This window comes from Bufo gargarizans, chromosome 6, assembly GCF_014858855.1.
Source record: "Bufo gargarizans isolate SCDJY-AF-19 chromosome 6, ASM1485885v1, whole genome shotgun sequence".
NCBI lineage: Eukaryota > Metazoa > Chordata > Amphibia > Anura > Bufonidae > Bufo > Bufo gargarizans.
In genome coordinates, this window is record NC_058085.1 from 61,399,280 (window position 1) to 61,419,081 (window position 19,802).

At 45.9% G+C, this 19,802-nt stretch overlaps 1 protein-coding gene across 1 annotated transcript in view; it reads left to right on the forward strand.

The window, feature by feature from the left end:
• Window positions 1-4,415: 4,415 nt before the first annotated feature.
• The window catches only part of CACNA1G (calcium voltage-gated channel subunit alpha1 G), a 294,602-nt gene continuing 279,215 nt past the window's right edge, over window positions 4,416-19,802 (forward strand). Inside the window, 1 exon segment of the mRNA XM_044297004.1 lies at window positions 4,416-5,069. Within this exon segment, the coding sequence (XP_044152939.1) occupies window positions 4,894-5,069 (176 nt within the window). The 5' untranslated portion in view covers window positions 4,416-4,893.

The window sequence follows — 19,802 nt, forward strand, 5'->3', positions numbered from 1 at the left end:
GGGGTAGTCCCATCTCAGATATTGATGGGATATTGTTAGGAAAGGCCATCAACGTCAGACCGGTACGGGTCCCACCTATGAAATTCGTTCCGATCTCTGGAATGGGACCCTCGAAGTAAAGGTGTGCGCGGCATGGTCTCCATTCAACGCTATGAGACTTCCAAAAGTATTTTCCCAAAATTTTCGGAAGTCTCTTAGTGGTGAATGGAGAGCACACAGTGCAGGCGTGGTTAACTCTCTATTTACCACTATAGGACTACTGGAAATAGTAGAGCCATTGCTCAGCTACTTTTGGATCTCCCATAGTGCTGAACGGAGGGTGGCTGTGCATGCGCGACTGCCCTCTGCTCACTTCGGGGGTCCCGTACTGAAGATAGGAGTGGGTCCTAAATGTGGGAAGGCACCTATTAGAAATTGATGGCATATCCTAGGGATATCCTAGTGTCTGCGATGGGAATATCCCTTTATCTCCTATACATCAGATAGAGAATAACTGATCGGTGGGTTTTTGACTATTTGGCCCCCCATCAATTACGCAAATGGGGGTCTTGTGTTGCCCCATAAGAATAGATCAGCGGTCGAGCATGCGCTTTGCTGCTCAATTCAAAGGCTATGGAGCTGATGAAGCTAGCCAAGTGCTGTCCTCTGCTATCTCTCGCAGCCCTCAGAGATGAATGGAGCAGCACTGAGCCTGCTCGACCAGGAAGAGGAGGAATGGACAGCAGTCTGTAAAAGAGGGGCATGGAGAGCAGCCTATGAGACAGAAGTGGGCATTGGGAGTAGTCTATGAGGAAAATGGTCATGGGAAGCAGTCTGTGAGGAGGAGGTCATGGGGAGCAGTCTATGAGAGAAGGTACCATGAGGAGAACGTGAGGACATGGGGAGCAGTCTATGAGAGAAGGTACCATGAGGAGAACGTGAGGACATGGGGAACAGTCTATGACAGAAAGGTGAGGAGCAATCTGTTAGATGCGGTCACATGCTTAAGGGCATCTGTCAGCAGATTTGTACTCATGAAATTGGATGACCTGTTACATGTGCGCTCGGCAGCTGAAGGCATCTGTGTTGGTCCCTATGTTCATATGTGCCCGCATTGCTGAGAAAAATGAAGTTTTAGTATATGCAAATTAGCCTCTAGGAGCAATGAGGGCATTGCCATTACACCTAGAGGCTCTGCTCTCTCTGCAACTGCTCTGCCCTCTGCACTGTGAATGACAGGACCAGGCAGTGTAAATGTTATCACACCTGGTCCTGTCAATCAAAGTGGAGAGGGTGCGGCATTTAGAGAGGAAGCTGAGCTTCTAGATGTAATGGCAATGCCCCCGTTGCTCTTAGAGGGTCATTTGCATATATTAAAACATCATGCAACTATCTAACACGGAACCAACACAGATACCTTCAGCTGCCAAGCACACACGCAACAGGTCAGCCAGTTTCATAGGTACAAATCTGCTGACAGATGCCCTCAAACTACAAGGACAGAAGCAGCCTAAAATATAAAACCCAGTTACATTAACATAAAAGCCTTACTGGGTTCCCTCACTCTGGGATCTTTATGAAAACTAAAGATCACTGTATCTACGTCTATATGCTGTAGATCATTAGTGACTCTGAATAGCTGCAGAAGCCAGGCGTCAAAGATTTAGGCTGTAAACTCTACAGTTGACCGGAGAAGTCGTCATAGGGGTCTGGGCCAGATGGAGAAGAAAAGAGATATCTGGACAACTGTATTAACCTGAGTAGAACTAATACCTACCATTGTACTGTGGTATTGCTTATACCTTACCATAGTCCATATGTGTATAACCATGTTTTAAAGAGAATGCCCATAAATATGGCTTTCATCCAGGCTTAAACTGGCCCACTGGGGAGGCAGGGGATTCCTTGGTAGGCCCCCCAGTCTCCTGCGCCCGGAGATAAGACAGAGGAGTAATTATTTCTCTTGTTTCTCAGGAGAGATAATTATTGTAGCCACTAGGTGGCAGTATCACACAGTGGTGCAGCCTCCTACTGGTGTAAATTGTACAGGAGGCTTCTGGCACTGAAGGAGGAGAGAACGTGTCTGGCCATCCTCCTGCCCTCCCTGCTGTCAGAAAACTGTGGTGGCTGGAGAGAAGGACTCTTCTGCAGTGCTGGACTGATTTTTCAGGTGTGTGACAGTAGTGAGCTGTGGGAGACTGTAAGGGGGAAATAGGGGATTTGTTTATAGTAGACTCAGATCTGTGTGTGTGCTGCTCTCTGCAGAGTTCAGAGTGGCATTGGGGGGACTCTGCCTTAGGTCCCCCCAATGCCTTTGCTTTAGGTACAACCCCATTAGTGCCACAGCTCCAGATGCCACCCCTCTAAATGCACCCCTAATATTGCCTCTTCTCTAGTTGCCCCCCTAATACCTCTGCTCGAGAATCACCACTATTACCCTGCCTCAGACGACCCTAATGCCTCTGCTTTAGGTGCACCCCCATAAATGCCCCAGCTCCAGATGCCCCCACTCTAAATGCACTGCTAATATTGCCTCTTCTCCAGTTACCCCTGCTCCAGGATCCCCACTATTACCTGCCTCAGGTGACCCTAATGCCTCTGTTTCAGTTATGACCCTCCGTTTGTGCCCTTTGCTCACGTTGTTCCTCTAGTACCTTTGCTTTGTTAAAGGTTGTGACCTGCAGAGGGGGTTGGACTTATGACTGAATAATCCCGCACAGTGCGTCACATCCTCCAGTACTGACACGTATGGTTTACATAGTGATGATATTCCGTATTTACAGGCATCACTGCTGCCATGTAAAGAGATACTGGGGGTGGAGTGGTGGACGATTTAAAGGAGTTGTCCAGGTTTTTAAGTTATCCTCTCCACCATAGAGCATAACCAGTGACTGTCTGAACGCTCCCTGCGCCGGCATCTCCACTGCACCTGTGCCATCTGTTCCTCGGAGCACTCTGACGTAATCGGCGCAGGCGCAGTGGAGATATCTGTGCAGGGAGCGGTCAGACATTCACTGCGCCTGCGCCAAATACAGATGCGCACGGCGGAGGCGCGAGAATTCGTCCGCTGACTGAGATGGAGGATGGCATTCTAGAGGAGATGGGCGGGCTTGACGGACGAGCGGGGCGGCATACAGTGTGAGTAGACCGAGCCTCTAGGTGCTGAAAAGACGCCCCCATAGCACCTAGAGGCTCATTAGCATATCAATAAAACTTTTTTTTGTGAAACGGATCCACACAAAGATCTGAAAATAGCACTGTTAGATAGATCAGACACCAGCAGATCGCTAGTGTCGGAGAGCTAATTAGGTCAAAATCAGGTGGTAGGAACCCTTTAAGTGCAGGACATCCATATGGCCTCCTGCACACGAACAAGTGCGCCCCGTGGCCGTGCTGCGGCCTGCAACACCGACCGCGGGGCAGTCGCAGCCGATCGTGGACCCATTCACATTAATGGGTCCGCGATCCGCAAAAAGATAGGACATATTCTATCTTTTTACGGAACGGAAGTACGGGACGAAACCCCACGGAAGCAAGCCGTAGTGCTTCCGTAGGGTTCCGTTCCGTATCTCCGGATTTACGTACCCATTCAAGTCAATGGGTCCGCATCTGTGATGCGGAATGCACACGGAACGGTGTCCGTGTATTGCGGATCCGCATATGTGGTCGGCAATACGGCAACGGGACACCTACGTTTGTGTGCAGACGGCATTTTGCTGTCTGCCATCATACGTCATCTTTAATATTTCTGTTATCACTGTAATTGCTCATAAACACGACCGTTGGATGTTTCGCAGTCTGCGGATCCGCAAAACCTGGATACCTGTAATAGAACAGTCCTATCCTTGTCTGTAATGCCGGCAATAATAGGACATGTTCTATCATTTTGCATTTTGCAGAACGGCCATGCGGACATACAGACACGGAATGTACATGGAATCTTTTTTTTTTTTTTTTGCGGCCCCATTGAAGTGAACAGTACACACATGGAAAAAAAAAATAAGTGTGCAGGAGCCCTAAGGTGGGCCCCAGAATCAGTCACTGGGGGGCCCTAGGTACCCCAGTCCCACACTGCTTTCCTCTGCTCCATGGAGTCACCATGGCCGCCCTCCCACGCGCCTGTTAGCAGACTCTGCTGTGGAGGAGACCTCTCACCTCCCGGCAGCCAAGTCTCCACACTCCCGCTCTGCCGCCTGGACTCGGACCATTTGGCGCTGAAGCTGCGCTCACTCTAATTTCATTCCAGATGTGTCACCGCCCCCTCGCCGACTCAACCAATAGGCGGCCGCCGTGAGGAAAGCCCCCCTTGTGATTGGCTCAGCGGCTGCAGTAGGCGGTGTCCTCTTCTGAAGTTGGACTCCAGGTTCCAGCTGTGGAGAGCTGAGCTCCGGCTGCTTCCTCCTCCTCCTTCTCCTCCTCCGGCGGCGGCAGCAGCATCTCTCCGGTACCGCGGCGGTATCTGCTCTGCACCCGACCAAGTCTGCAAATCACCGGGCACGGCGATAGAGCTGCACTGACAAGCGACAGGAGGTGGGGGCGGCTTCAGCATGAACATCTGGAGAGGTGTGAGAGAAGCGGGCGTGAAATAAGGAGAAACCTAAAGGAATCTACTTCAAGACGGGAGGAGGAGAGAGGAGCGGGCATGGAGGGATGCTGAGGGGCACAGCAGGTGAGGGCACTAGTGCTGCAGCCACAGGGCACCCCAGGGTGGGCACAGGTGCCTCCATAGGGGATGAGTAGCACCCAGGGGTGAGGGGCACCAGGGAGAAAAGTTCCCACACCTATGCGGAGGGGCTGGCACACGTCTTCTGGATGCGGATTTGGGGTCCACCAGACATCGCGGAGGAGCAGAGGAGCCTGACACCTGGATGAAGCTTCTACCTTAGGCTGGAAGACCTGGGAACTGCGCTTAGCATGGCTGGAGACAAAGCCCAGGAGCAGGAACCCTCATCATCCAAAGATAGCAGCAGCAGAGCCCCGGAGCCTGAGGCGGAAGGTCTACCCTACCCCACCTTAGCTCCAGTGGTCTTCTTCTACCTGAGCCAGACCAGCCGACCCAGGAGCTGGTGTCTGAGGATTGCCTGCAACCCATATCCTTTTACATAGTCCAGGTAAGAGTGGTCCTAGGGCAGGAGGATGGCTGCTGTAGTCCTACAGAGGGTGGGTGCTTAAATATATGCCTTCCAGATATGTAATTCTATCTAATTATCTATCTATTATCTATCTATCTATCTATCGCATATCTATCTATCTCATATCTATCTATCTATCTATCTATCTATCTATCTATCTCATATCTATCTATCTACAGGTATCTATCTATCTTATATCTATCTATCTATCTATCTATCTATCTATCACATATCTATCTATCTCATATCTATCTATCTATCTATCTATCTATCTATCTATCTCATATCTATCTATCTACAGGTATCTATCTATCTATCTATCTCATATCTATCTATCTCATATCTATCTATCTATCTATCTATCTATCTCATATCTATCTATCTATCTATGCATCATCTATCTGTTTGTCTATTATCTATCTCATATCTATCTATCTATCTATCTATCTATCTATCTATCTATCTACCTATTATCTATCTAATCTATCTATTACATAAGAAGATACATATGTAGGTATACCTGCTCCGCTCTGTATGGTGATATTGTAGTCTACATTACTGTATACTGGCCTGGCTCCATGCTGTAGCCTAAAGATGGCCAAACAAATTAGATGTTTAGCGGGCAAACCCCCGATTTTGGCAAGAACGACCGACCATCTAATGTGTTTTGGATCCTCTTCACCAATGGCAGCTGTTGGGGGAAATAAGGACCAGGCAGTTCGATTTCAACATGTCCAGTCCTTTTCTTCAGGGGAGATAAGCAGTATCTGACAGCAGCTTACTGTCCACATGCACTCTCAGCCAAGCCGACCAGACGGTGCATGTGTATGGAGGGGTCAGAAATGAGCACATAGGGAATCTATTGTCCAACTCCTAGTGGCTTTTGCTTCTCCTAGACCTTCCATGGTTAGTTTAACCCAACCTATATGGCTGAAATTTTTGGTGAAGATTATATAATCGCTTCTATGAATTAGTAAGATCTGTACATTCATTTTTGTTCTGTAGCTGGAAATTCAATGGTCATATCTTTCCTGTCCCTGTAGATGTCTCTGGTTTGAAATTCAGTGGTCATATCTTTTCAGTCCCTGAAGATGTTTTTGTTTGGACATTCAATGGACACATCTTTTCAGTCTCTGAAGATGTCTTTGTTTGGACATTTATTGGTCACATCTTTTCAGTCCCTGTAGATGTCTTTGGTTGGACATTCAATGGCCACATCTGTTCAGTCCCTGTAGATGTTTTTGGTTGGACATTTAGAGGTCATATCTTTTCAGTCCCTGAAGATGTCTTTGGTTGGACATTTAGTGGCCATATCTTTTCAGTCCCTGTAGATGTCTTTGGTTGGACATTCAATGGCCACTTCTTTTCAGTCCCGTAGATGTCTTTGATGGACATTCACACGACAGTCAGTCCCTGTAGATGTTTTTGGTTGGACATTTAGAGGTCATATCTTTTCAGTCCCTGAAGATGTCTTTGGTTGGACATTTAATGGTCATATCTTTTCAGTCCCTGTAGATGTCTTTGGTTGGACATTCAATGGCCACTTCTTTTCAGTCCCGTAGATGTCTTTGATGGACATTCACATGACAGTCAGTCCCTGTAGATGTTTTTGGTTGGACATTTAGAGGTCATATCTTTTCAGTCCCTGTAGATGTTTTTGGTTGGACATTTAGTGGTCATATCTTTTCAGTCCATATAGATATCTTTGGTTGGACATTCAATAGCCACATATTTTTGGTCCCTGTAGATGTCTTTGGTTGGACAGGAAGTGGACATATCCTTGGTCCTTGTAGATGTCTTTGGTTGGACATTCAATGGTCACATCTTTTCAGTCCCTGTAGATGTAATTTAGTTGGACATTCAATGGTCATATCTTTTCAGCCCCTGTAGATGTTTTTGGTTAGACATTCAATGGCCATATCTTTTTGTTTTCTGTAGATGTCTTTGATGGACATTCACTGGACACATATTTTCAGTCCCTGTAGATGTCTTTGGTTGGACATTCAATAGCCACATCTTTTTGGTCCCTGTAGATGTCTTTGGTTGGACATGCAGTGGACATATCCTTGGTCCCTGTAGATGTTTTTGGTTAGACATTCAATGGCCATATCTTTTTGTTTCCTGTAGATGTCTTTGATGGACATTCACTGGACACATCTTTTCAGTCCCAGTAGATGTCTTTGGTTGGACATTCAATAGCCACATCTTTTTGGTCATTGTAGATTTCTTTGGATGGACATTCAATGGCCACATCTTTTCAGCCCCTGTAGATGTTTTTGGTTGGGCATTTAATGGACTTACATTTTTAGTTCCTGTTGATGTCATTTGTTTCTACTCACCCCTTTGAGCTCCTCAGTATCTATATACTGCCCAGTGAGTCTCCCTGTATATTTATGTACTGCATCTCTCAGCTCAGCAGGATCAGGGATTTGCTGTAATCTGGAGTTAGCGTTTTGTTAAATTAAAAGCAGATGCTACTTGAGAAAAGAGAGGACGAATTTCCCTGTAGAAAAAGAGGGCATTTACAGGACAGGTACACAAATTAGACCCTTAGGGTTAACAGCAAGTCAGCCTGACCGACACCTATGCTGATCCCCCAGCATCATCATTGGGGGTTGTTCTGGAATTGGTGATAAATTCCTTAGTATTTTCTGGTTTCATATTGGGTACATCCCTCTTTTATATTTAGAGGCATAGGACCAGACAGGGATTTCTTCATGGCTGAAGTCAAAACATGAAATTCCAGAAAGATTATGACGTCAGCAAAATGGAAACAATATGTAGAGTGCAGACGGAGCGAGCGAGAGGAAAGAGAAGAACCGACATAAAGGGGAGGGGGTGTCTATTGGAAAGAAAGAGTTACCGGTTTTCTTTCTTTTCATGGGGTATACAGATGTGCCATTCCTTACGTTTTCTCTTGACTCAAGCTATTCCAAGTTTGGTGGTGGGAGATGACCAGCCAAAGAAAGTTTGCGTTACAACACCCATTTGAGTAACGCATTCTTTTTTTAAGCTGGTCATTTCATGCCACTTGTCTCAGGATATCTCGAGCCAAGAAGAAAGGTAAGGAAGGACACATGTGACGTAGGTTGATGTCTGAAATTCTGTTTGGTGATGTTGGGGACAGGAAACAAACTCTTCTCATGTGTACTTTGATTCCAGTTTTGGTTAAGTCGATACTTGCTTGTTTGGTGCAAGATGAATACAGCATGTACGTAGCTCTTCCCCCATGTTGAGGATGATGGTTAACTCTTTATTGACTGTATAGCTAGTGATGGACACCTACTTTTGGGTTTTCTGTTGCTTAGAGGTCAGTGGTCTTCACAGTTATCATTGCGTTCTTCCAACTATACTTAATATGACTAAGGGTACATCTACACTGCTGGAAGTTTTGCGATTCACTTATCGTAGGCGCAGCAGAAGTGCACTGTGACCCCATTCATTCCCCAACTGTCGTGGGCAAAATCACTGTGTACACGTACCCTTATGTGGCTGTGGCACATCCGATTCACCCATGGAACTAGGACGATCTACGTTCTTATCCTCAGTTCTTCACATGAGAGATTTTTGTCTCCATGCCGTTGTACATTCATTAATCATTATTCTTTTTAAGGTAGCCCGTTGCTTTGAGTTCACGCAAAATTCTGTGTCGCGTACCTTACACTCCTCCACTTATGAAGCTCCAACTACATCCCTCACCGAGGTGAATGGTGGATGTCTCTTCTAAATATGTTGGTGCTATTTAAAGCATGAGGTCGGAGGAAGAGGCTCCATTGTGAGCCTGGTGATTGCTACCTATTATACCATTTGTGCTAGCATCATCTGCATCTGGCCACTTGTTACTGTACTACTTATTACATGCTGTTTTGTGTGTCCCTTTGGTGAGTCCTCAATGAGCCTGCATCCGGGCAGTTTAAGAGGGTGCATCAGGACCAGGTTCCAGAACTGGTCACCGTTATCAGGTTGGATGCACTAAAGAGTAGTCAAACATATTAACTCTTCCACCCCATGGTTGTCTGGGACTGTATGTTGCGTCTTTTCTTTTGCTCCCTTTTGCTTCGCTGATTATTGCCCTTTTTTTATGTATATTAACCCTTTGCTAGTGATATTTCCTGACTATATAAGCAAGGAGCTATCTACCCTATTCAAATGAGGAGTCTACGAGAAAACTTGACACTCAATGTAGTCACCTACTCGAAGACAAGTATCATTCTTTGCCAAATTGAAAAACTGAGACTGAAAGTCATTGAGGACAATTACTGCAGGGTGGTTGCAAATTATCTCTCAAAAGAGCATCTGCAGCATCTACAAGAATTATCGAAATTACTTCTGTGATTGCCGATGTGCCAAATCATTAGCTGTGCGCCGACTACCCGGCAATCCAACGGTTTACCCTTGCCGTTTGTCAGTAGACGTTCTAGGCTGTTAAGTGAACGGCAGGAAGTTGGACTCACGCCACAATTTTCGCGATGTCGCAATAGTTTTATCTTCGGCACGGGAGCGTTATATCATATTATGTGCTTAATTGTAGTTTAACATTTCTAGATCTGGCGTAGAAAATCTAATTAGGGAAATGAATAAGATCCCAAAATTATCCCTGACATTTATGTTTGAAAAATGAGATTTATTCTAGGCTGACTTCTTTCATTCTAGATTATTTCTACCATTCAGTGTTGTATCTAACGTTTTGGTAGAATTTACCAGCACACTGAGATTTTTTTTTTGTATTAGAATTGTATAAAGTCATCCATAAAGCAGAAATCACACATGCAGTTTTTGATGCAGTTTTTAACCACTGCCAAAAGAGGGTCCAGCAGGAAGGAGAAGTAAAAGCCCTTCCTTTATATTTCCTAAGGCTTTAATCACATCTGCCTTGTCTTTAATAGAACCAGAACAGATCTTTCCTATGAAATGCCTGGCGGACCCCATTGACTATTCTGGGGTTCGGTGGGTTTCCGTCACAGTGTCTGTAATTTTTCCAGATGGAATAGTGCAGCATGCTCCCTCCTGCCAGAATCTTTTTTACAAAGCCTGCAACGCAGATGTGACCAAACCTTAAAAGGGTTGTGCCGAGCTGAAAACTTATCCCATGTTCTAAAGATGGCAGCACTCCCTCATGTGTCGGGGTGTGCGGAGCACGTCCTGGGGGTCCCACTGTTCAGACCAAGCAACAAATTTGCAATTGCTGGTGCGGTGCAGAAAGCTTTATTAAAAGGCACCTGTCACCAGGCGCAATGCCTTGTAGGGCTAGCTCTATTGGATGTAATGATACCTTTCCCTTAACGATCTGTTGCATCATTCTGGAGAAAAACTACTTTTAGTCCATATGCAAATGAGCAGTTAAGTGCACCGAGGGCGGGCCCAAACCACTCTGTGCACCCTTGCTCATCCTGCTTCCTCAGCCAGCTTCTCCCTCTTCTTCTTGATTGACAGGGTCAGGTTCCTCATCTGTCTCTGTCAATCAAGAAGGACGGACAGGCAGAAGGAGCAAAGGTGCACAGAGTGACTTGCCTTGATGCACTTAGCTGCTCATTTGCATATGAAGTAAGTCAAGAATGAAGCAACAGATTAAAAAGTACATTTGACTGAGCTAGATATTATATATATATATAATATATATATATGTATAAATATATATATATGTATCAGTGCTCCAGATGGCAACCAAAACGGTCACCAATGCGCCTTAGAATTTGCAGATGGCGACAAGACTTTTTTAGCTATTTGCGACAGGGCTGCAGAGCTGTCGCTAAATATTGCGGCGGGGCACGGGAGCCAATAAGCCAATAGGCTACAGGCCTGAGGCCTATTTGGTAATGAAATCCCAGCATAGGCGGGATGCACAGCAGTGAGGTGTGCGCGTCTGAGTCGCACCATCCCAGGCTGTACCAGCAGCTAGTGAGCACCAGCGAAAGGACACAGGTGAGTATAACATTTTAGCTTTTTTTGTGCCAACATTACTGGCCATAAGAGGGTGCACTGGGGACATTACTGGCCATAAGGAGGCACTGGGGGGACATTACTGGCCATAAGAGGGTGCACTGGGGACATTACTCGCCATAAGGAGGCACTGGGGGGACATTACTGGCCATAAGGGGGGCACTGGGGGACATTACTGGCCATATAGGGGGCACTGGGGGGACATTACTGGCCATATAGGGGGCACTGGGGGGACATTACTGTTTATAAGGGGGCACTGGGGGACATAACTGGCCATAGGTGCGGCACTGGGGGACATAACTGGCCATAAGGGGGGCACTGGGGGGATATTATTGGCCATAAGGGGGCACTGGGTGGGGACATTACTGGCCATAAGGGGGGCAGTGCGGGGACATTACTGGCCATAAGGGGGCAGGGGGGGATATTACTGGCCATATAGGGGGCACTGGGGGACAGTACTCGCCATAAAAGGGGCACTGGGGGACATTACCGGCCATAAGTGAAGGACTGGGGGACATTACTGGCCATAAGGGAGGCACTGGGGGACATTACTGGCCATATAGGGGGCACTGGGGGACAAAACTGGCCATAAGGGGGGCACGGGGGGACATTACTGGCCGTAAGGGGGGCACTGGGGGACATTACTGGCTGTAAGGGGGCACTAGAGGACATTACTGGCCATAAGGGGGCACTAGGGGACATAACTGGCTGTAAGGGAGGCACTGAGGGACATTACTGGCTGTAAGGGGGCACTGGGAGACGGCATTACTGGCCGTAAGGGGGCGCTGTGGGACTTTACTGGTAGTAAGGGGGGCACTGTGGGACATTACTTGCCGGAATGGGGGGGCACTAGAGGACAGTGTGGGGGAAATTACTACTTTAGGGAGGGGGCAGTGGGGGAGTAATTACTATGTGTGGGGAAATTACTATATGGGGGCAGTGAGGAGGAAAGTTACGACTGTGTGGGCAGTGTGAGGGGAAATTACTATGTGTGGACAGTGTGGGGGGGGGAATTATTCTAAGGTTTTATTATTATTACTGGGGGCACTCTAGGTGGTATATTTATTGGCTGTAGACACTATAGGGACATTATTTCTACTGGGGTCACTATGTTTACAACAATATAGTACCTGGGGCATTGGGAAGCACCACGGGCACAGTATTGGGAGTGGCAGCAGGATGATGAGAGGGAGGGTTGATGGAAAAATTTAGAAATCTAATGTGTCTGTAAGATTTTATGCGGCTGAATAAATTTGTCATGGTGGTCTGGGTCAAATGGAGGAGAAGAGGAAAGAGAAAGTCTACACGAGCGGAGATGTCACTAGATGTAATAGGTATGTGTTGCTGTATTCTCCTATATGTAGTGCTGGCTCATTACTGCGACCTGCATCTTATCTTCTCCAAGTCTTTTTTTAAAATTATAATTATATGTATTTTCAATTTAGCGACTACAAATTAAATTTGGCTCCTAAATTTTTAAGTTTAGGAGCCAATGGCTCCTGTTTATTTTTTATTTTTTTGTCTGGAGCACTGTATATATATATATATATAATTGGAATCAAGTTTTGTATATGTCTTGTTCTATATAAAGGGGATTGTATCCTATTATTATGGAACGTATGACGCTAGTCACTTTGGAAATATGCACCTTATATTTGTATCATGTGTCTGTAATTTAAATTAATTGTAACCACACCCCGATGGGTGGGACACGTTTTGTAAATGCTTTATAAGTCTTCACTTTCACTATCTCTATGCTTGAGGAGCGCTCGTATGAGCTGAAACGTCGCAAGATTTGCCATACTATGGGTGAATAAAACAGCTTGGATTTTTATCACAATTTGGAGTGCAGTCCTCTTTTTTCTCTTTTATATATATATATACACATATACACACACAGAAAACTAGTGCAAGCAAAGTAGCTCAGTTGCTTTACTTTCTACAGGGCGTAGAAGAATGAGAGTTGGAGTCCTTCTGGTTGTTCTAGACAACTGCTCCACTTTTCCTTTGCACTGACGTTGATAAATCGCCCCTTTGGCTTCCTTACCAGGTTTTCTCCTATAATAAATGAACTAAGCTGAACCACATTTCCAGTTATCTGTCAGAAAAAAAGTCCCAGTTTGCGATGTAAATGTGCGTTTCCTCTTGCAGAAAGACACAATTTTGGCACATTTAGATCCTTCCTTCTCCTGTAGTAATGTCCACGTGCCATATGTGACACCCAGGCTGTAGCTGTGCGGCAGCAGGCGTACTGGAGGGATAGTCATGCATCACAGTGACCGCTTGTAAGCGCGATCTGAGAGAGGCGTTTTGGATGGCGGCACGCTTCTGCTATTGCTTGGTAGCTCCTGGTTACATAGTATGACAAAAGGAAACAGGTCCAATAAGTTCAGCCTTTCTGGATAAATTATACATCGCTCATCACAAGAGATGAGCGAACTTTTACAAAATACGATTTGTCTGCTTTGCCGAATTTTACAGAAAAATCTGCTAAGTGAGTGACAGGGACCAGCGATTGTGCGCCCCCCCCCATCCCCGTCATTGTACCCCTCAGATGCCGCGTTTATACATGATCGCGACATCTAATAGCAATAATCCGGTGTTAATTAAAAAAATATATAATAATAATACTTACCTAATCCATTTGCTCGCGACAGGCCAGGCGCCGCCATCTTGCTTGAAGGTCTGGTGCGAAATCTCGTGCAGCCTGTGATGACGTCTTAATTTCCCGGCCGGTGTGGTGACGTCATAGGTCACCGCGCACGGGATTTTGGCCGAAATCTTAAATCAAGATGGTGGCGCCCAGCCTGTCGCAAGCAAGTGGAGCAGGTTTAGTTTTTTTCAGTATTTCAGGTTAAATTCGATACACTACTTGTGGACTTCGATTCACTGATCACTAATAATAACCCTGACTGCTGTTTATCATTAGATAAGCATCAAGCACATTATCAAATTCTGATATACTCTAGTATCTGCCATAACTACCTCTTGGCGTGAGGTAGTCCATAGTTTTAATACTCTAACTGTAAAGAACCCTTTCCTGTATTGATGTTTAAAGCACATGTAAAGAATGTACCCTGGTCCTATGTAAACTTATTTTATATATGTTGACATAGTATCTGCCTTTACTACATCTTGGGAGAAAGTATTCCATAGTTTGACTACTCTTACTGTAAAGATCCCTTTCCCGTATTGATATCTAAATCTCATGTGAAGGATGCCTGCTGGTAAAATTGTAAATGTTGACATAGTACCTGCCATTACTACCTCTTAGGGGCAGACCATTCTGTAGTTTGACCACTGTGACTGTAAAGAATTCTTTCTTGTATTGATGTTTGAATCTCACATAAAAATATCTCCTGGTCCTATGTCATATCCTTTTATAAATGTTGATATAATTAATGCCATTACTACCTTTTGGACTAGGGTATCCCTTAGTTTGACTCCTCCATCTGCAAAGAACCCTTTCCTGTACCGATATTTAACTTGCCTTTCCGCCACACGTAAAGAATGTCCCCAATGTGCAATATTACTGTGCACCACATTCTCAGGGGGAATAACAGAGGAACGGCACAATGCAGAGTTTTAAGAAGAGTTGCTCCAGTATTATTATTTTATGGGGACTACAAGTACTACGTGTCTGGGGCTACACGGTGACTTTGGCTGTGACAGGTCTTGTGCTGTGTAGCAGTGCAGCCTCTCAGCATAATGGAGTGAATGGAGCATCACAGCACGGCTTGCAAGTTCCGTTAACCCCTGAATGTCAAAAAAAGTTTGGCTGTGTTGTAGGGCTGCAGCTAGCAATTGTTCAAGTAATCAAGTTTTCTACCGATTACTCCAACGCCCCTTCCCTGCCATCAGTCTTCAGCACCATCAACCCCCCTCCATGCCATCAATTCCTCCTCCCCTGTGCCATCAATTCTTCCCTCGGTGCCAAAAGTTCCTCCCCCAGTGCGACCAGTTCCCCGCAGTGCCATGAACTCCACCATGCCATCAGCTTCCCCCAGTGCCATCAGCTCACCCCATGCCATCAGCTCTCTCCAGTGCCATGAGCTCCCCCCAGTGCCATCACTTCCCTATCCCTTGTGCCATTAGTTCCTCCTCCAGTGTCATTAGTTCCTCCCCCAGTACCATCAGCTTCCCCCAGTGACACCAGCTCCCCCAGTGCCATCAACTTCGCCATGGCATCACCCCCTCAGTGCCATTAGCTCCCCCCAGTGCCATCAGCTCCCCCATTCCATCAGATCCCCTCAGTGCCATCAGCCCCCCTGTGCCATCAGTTCCTCCCCCTGTGCCATCAGTTCCCCCTCCCCTGTGCCATCAATTCCCCCTAATTCTTTAAACCCTACTGTGTTGTATTTTTTAGCGATTCTGGGGTTACAGCAACGGCTACGCTGCTACACAGTGATCTCTTGTCCCGCGTCCAAAGGGGCCTTGTAGCCCCAGCCGAAATCTGTATTCACGCAGATCCAGCCGATGGACGCAGATCCCCTCCGAAAAAAGCTTCTGTTTTACAAGGGCTTCCTAAACTGTGCCAAAGCTTTAGTGACAGATTTTATCCTATTTGCATATTTTCCCAGGAGGCATTGCCTGATGAGTCTCCCTAAGGCTACTTTCACATCAGTGTTTCTAAATTCAGCAGAGGAGCAGCCTGCCGGATTTCACCGTATTCTGCATAGCCGGATACTGCCGTTCACCACCGGACCCCACTGGCACGAGTGCACGCAACGGTTTTTGTCTGGTCGAAAACCTGCACTCATGCCGTAGAACGGACGGATCCTATTATAGTCACTGGGGTCTGACGCCGAATATGGTAAATATGGATTTAAAAATTCAGATGTGAAAGTACCCTAAAGAGACTTAATATTTCAGAGAGGAACTAGAATAGATGGGATTAGACCATTACACTAAAGCACAGGACCCACAGTAGAGCGTCTCGTCCGGTCTCATTCGTATGATGCCGTCTCCTGCCTCCAGGCAGCTGTCTAGTTCCTGATATCTGATGCTGACGGCAACAGAACTGGAAAAACAACAGATCCTAAACACGGAGCCGGATTAGATTTTATAAGAACTGATTGGTCATTACTCTGCCTGCACTGTCAGGTAGACTGAGCGTTGCGGGAAAGATCCCTCTCAACTCTTACAGAAGGATTTCACAATTTTCGTCGACATTGTGTCACCGCGAAGATAATCCTTCTCATTATCTGGGAATACAGTTCCTGAACGCTGTCCGCTCCATCTTTTTTATATACAAAAAAAATTACCATCTCCTCCACCACAACAGGCAGCGACATTAAGGTTCCCAGCAAGCAACGGCCAAAAGATGCTTCTTAGGGCGGGTTCACACTTAAAGGCTTCCGTTTTGCATTCCGCAATTATACAAGTCTATAGGAAGCAGAACGGCTCCGTCCTGGTTTCCGTTATGCAGGACTGAACTCCTGCATAATGGAAACTAGGATGGGTCCGTTCTGCCTCCCTTAGACTTGTATTATGAAGGATCAAAAAGGAATGCCTCTTAAAGGTTTCCGTTTCGACTTCCATCTTATGGATTCCATTATTTTCCGTTATAACACAAAAATGGAATCCATAACACTGTTGTGAACCCGACCTTAGAAGTGCAAGCAGTGACTTTGTGTACGGCGCTCCTCTGTTCATTGGCCACATAGCAAATAGAAGAAAATGATACTACATCGAGATCAGAAAATGAGTTTTTCGAGTTCTGCCCGGATTCCGTTAAAAACAATTATAAAAATTAACCAATTAGAATGATAAAAACAATGATAAAAAAGACACTTAAAAAACTGAGAGACAAGAGAGAAAACATAGGAGACCTCAGAGCATCATGTGCCAATTGACAGGCCAGTTGGCACATTAATTCGGGTACAATCGATTCGGACCCAAATTGGTCGACCGATTCAGCTGAATCGAGCCTGAATCGAATTTTGAGCAATTTGCTCATTTCTTATATTAAATTACAAAATGACATCATGTGCGTGTTCACACTGGGATCGTGGTTTCTGTTCTTCATGACAGCTGTGCTCGATCTGTTCTCAAATGGCCCCCAATGATTTTGGTGGTTCCTTTGGGGGGGGAGGGGGGGATATTTTTTAGTTGCGGAAAATGCTATTCATTCAGTCTTGATCTAGGTTGATTTGGTGTGAGATGCGCCAATTTTATTAAAGCATACGCCTATTATTCTCAGGAAGTCTACGTGCCGGTGTAATTTATGGCAGTTTTCTGGTGTAAGTAACGTTAAATTTCTTGGGCCACGTATGCCAAAACGCGTGGCGTAAATGGACAAAAGGACATAGGCTTTTGCGCAGAAGGGGGTTTGTACAACCTTTTCGACTTCACTTTTCTGTCTCAAGAAGCTTGATAAACTATGCCTTAAGGCCTCATGCACACAACCGTGTGTCGGCCATCCCCGTGCTGCGGACGCCGACCCATTCACTTGAAAAGGAGTGCATGCTCAACTTTTTGGCGGTGCGGAGGCACGGACAGAAAACCCACAGAAGCACTCCGTAGTGCTTCCATGGGCTTCCGATCCACGCCTCCATTCCATTCCAGTGAATGGGTGTGGCTGTTTGCGGGCCGCAATATGGGCATCGGATGACAACGGTTGTGTGCATGAGGCTTAAGGGTGTTTAGGGATGTAAATTACAGTGGAAATATCTGCCGTGGATGACAATTTACTTGCAGATTTCTGTTAATCAGGCCTCGTGCACATGAACGTGTGCTGCCCGTGGCCGTGCTGTGAACCGCAGACCCAATTCAATTTCACTTGAATGGTGTCCTCTATCCGTCCATTCCGCAAAATGATTGGACACGTTCCGTTCCGCATCTCCGGATTTGCGGACCCAGTCAAGTGCGGAATGCACACGGCCGGTGTCCAGTGTTAAAGAGGCCTTATGCTGCAGATTTTTCACGGATTTCACCCTATGTAGCGCAAAAGGTGAAATCCACAGTGAAAATCTGTAGCTATTTTTCACACTGCCGGCAGGAGTTCCGGCAGACTGTTCTGGCAGAGAACAGCCTGGAGGAGCTATCTGCATCTGGCATTGCAGGAAGTTACTGGAATGCCTGCCGTTCCGTACAGCGATATTTGGTCAAATCCCAGCATATTTGCAGCGTCCATATGTCCACTGGACCCCATTATAGTCAATAGAGTTGGTGGGTATTCCAGTACCGTCCGGCCATGGCAGAACCATAGGCTGTTCTGTGCCGGAACTATGCCAGCAGTAGAAACAGACCGAGGTTGACCTTCTGCGGATTTCAAATCTGCTGCAGTTTTTTTTCCCGTAGGTCTGTGTCGGAAAATTCTCATGGTATCTGCCACGCGAAAACTTATCGTGGAAACCTCCCTTTCTTTGTTGTGGAGCTGTTTTGAAATCTAAGCCCCAACTTGAATTCTTTGTCATCTAGGGTATGCTGAGAGTTGTAGTTGGAGGGTCACAGAAGCTTTGCACGAAAGCAGGAAGATAGATTGGGAGGCCAGAGTTGGAGGGAGATATGGAGGAGGCAGGTTAAGCCCATTGGGGTAATCGACAACATCCCAAACCTGGGTTTCTGTGGGTCAAACAGATACCAATAGTGTGTGAAAGCAGGATAGGCCATCAATATCTGATCGTGGGATGTCCGACATCCCACACCATTGCCGATCAGCTGTTATCGGCAATGGTGAAACCACACAGCTCCATCCACTGTGTTGTGGCTGGAGATGGTTACTACAACGCTTCTCCCAGGTCGTCAACGTCATGAGACCAGTACCATGGTAAAACCTTCCCACCTTCGGACAAACACAAGGTAAAATACGTTCTTGCAATGCCGTACAATAACTGATGTGACAATGACACTTAGCGGGCAGACTTAACAATGCCGATTGATCTGATTGACAGTCGGGGGGTCAGAAGTCGCTTTTCCCACTTTATGAACAAGTTGCCAAGTGCTATGTAAGGTTTTTTTATTGGCGCCGTCTGAAGGTACACGGCGAGAACTTCTAATTGGCTGAACTTATGTCTCTCTCGACATTACTATGCCGCTATGTAGCCAGGTGGCTTCACTTTCAGCTGCCAAACAAAACTTAATTAGTGTAGAACCAGGTGTGCAATCAACATAATATTAGTCGGGGAAGCTGATGCGGGGATAGCGCCGTTCTCTATGAATCTGTTGCCGAGCTGTTTTCTTGTAATCTTTTTTTTTTTTTTTTTTGTGGCGGACAGCTCCGCAAGACTATTCCCAGTTTTGTTAATTGTATTAATTAGTTCAAGAACAAGAGATTATTCTTATGCTTGACTGGTGGAGAGATTACAGAAGTTAGCAAAAATGAGAACGAAGGGCTGGCTTTTTATCACAAGGGAACCTTCAATTTGTGTCTACTAAGGAAGTACATTTACAGTAATATATTGTATATTATAGGTGATTTTAGGACTATTCTACGGTTATTACTCCCTTTAGCAGTGGCGTAACTATATTGTTATGGGTCCCAGTGCAAATTTTGGATTCCCCCCCAATTCATACAATGAGGCGGCATTATTTTTTTACACTAAGCCCAATACATGGCTACATATATTCACCTGCAGCAGTTTTGTTGCAGAAAACATGGACACTATCTTGATCGCCTCTGCTTGTCAAAGGAGCAAAAGGCCTCAGGCACACGACCATATTTTTGGTCTACATCTGATCTGTATTTTTTGCAAAATTGAATGCAGAGCCATTTATTTCTATAGGGCTGCAAAAAAAATGCAAACAGCC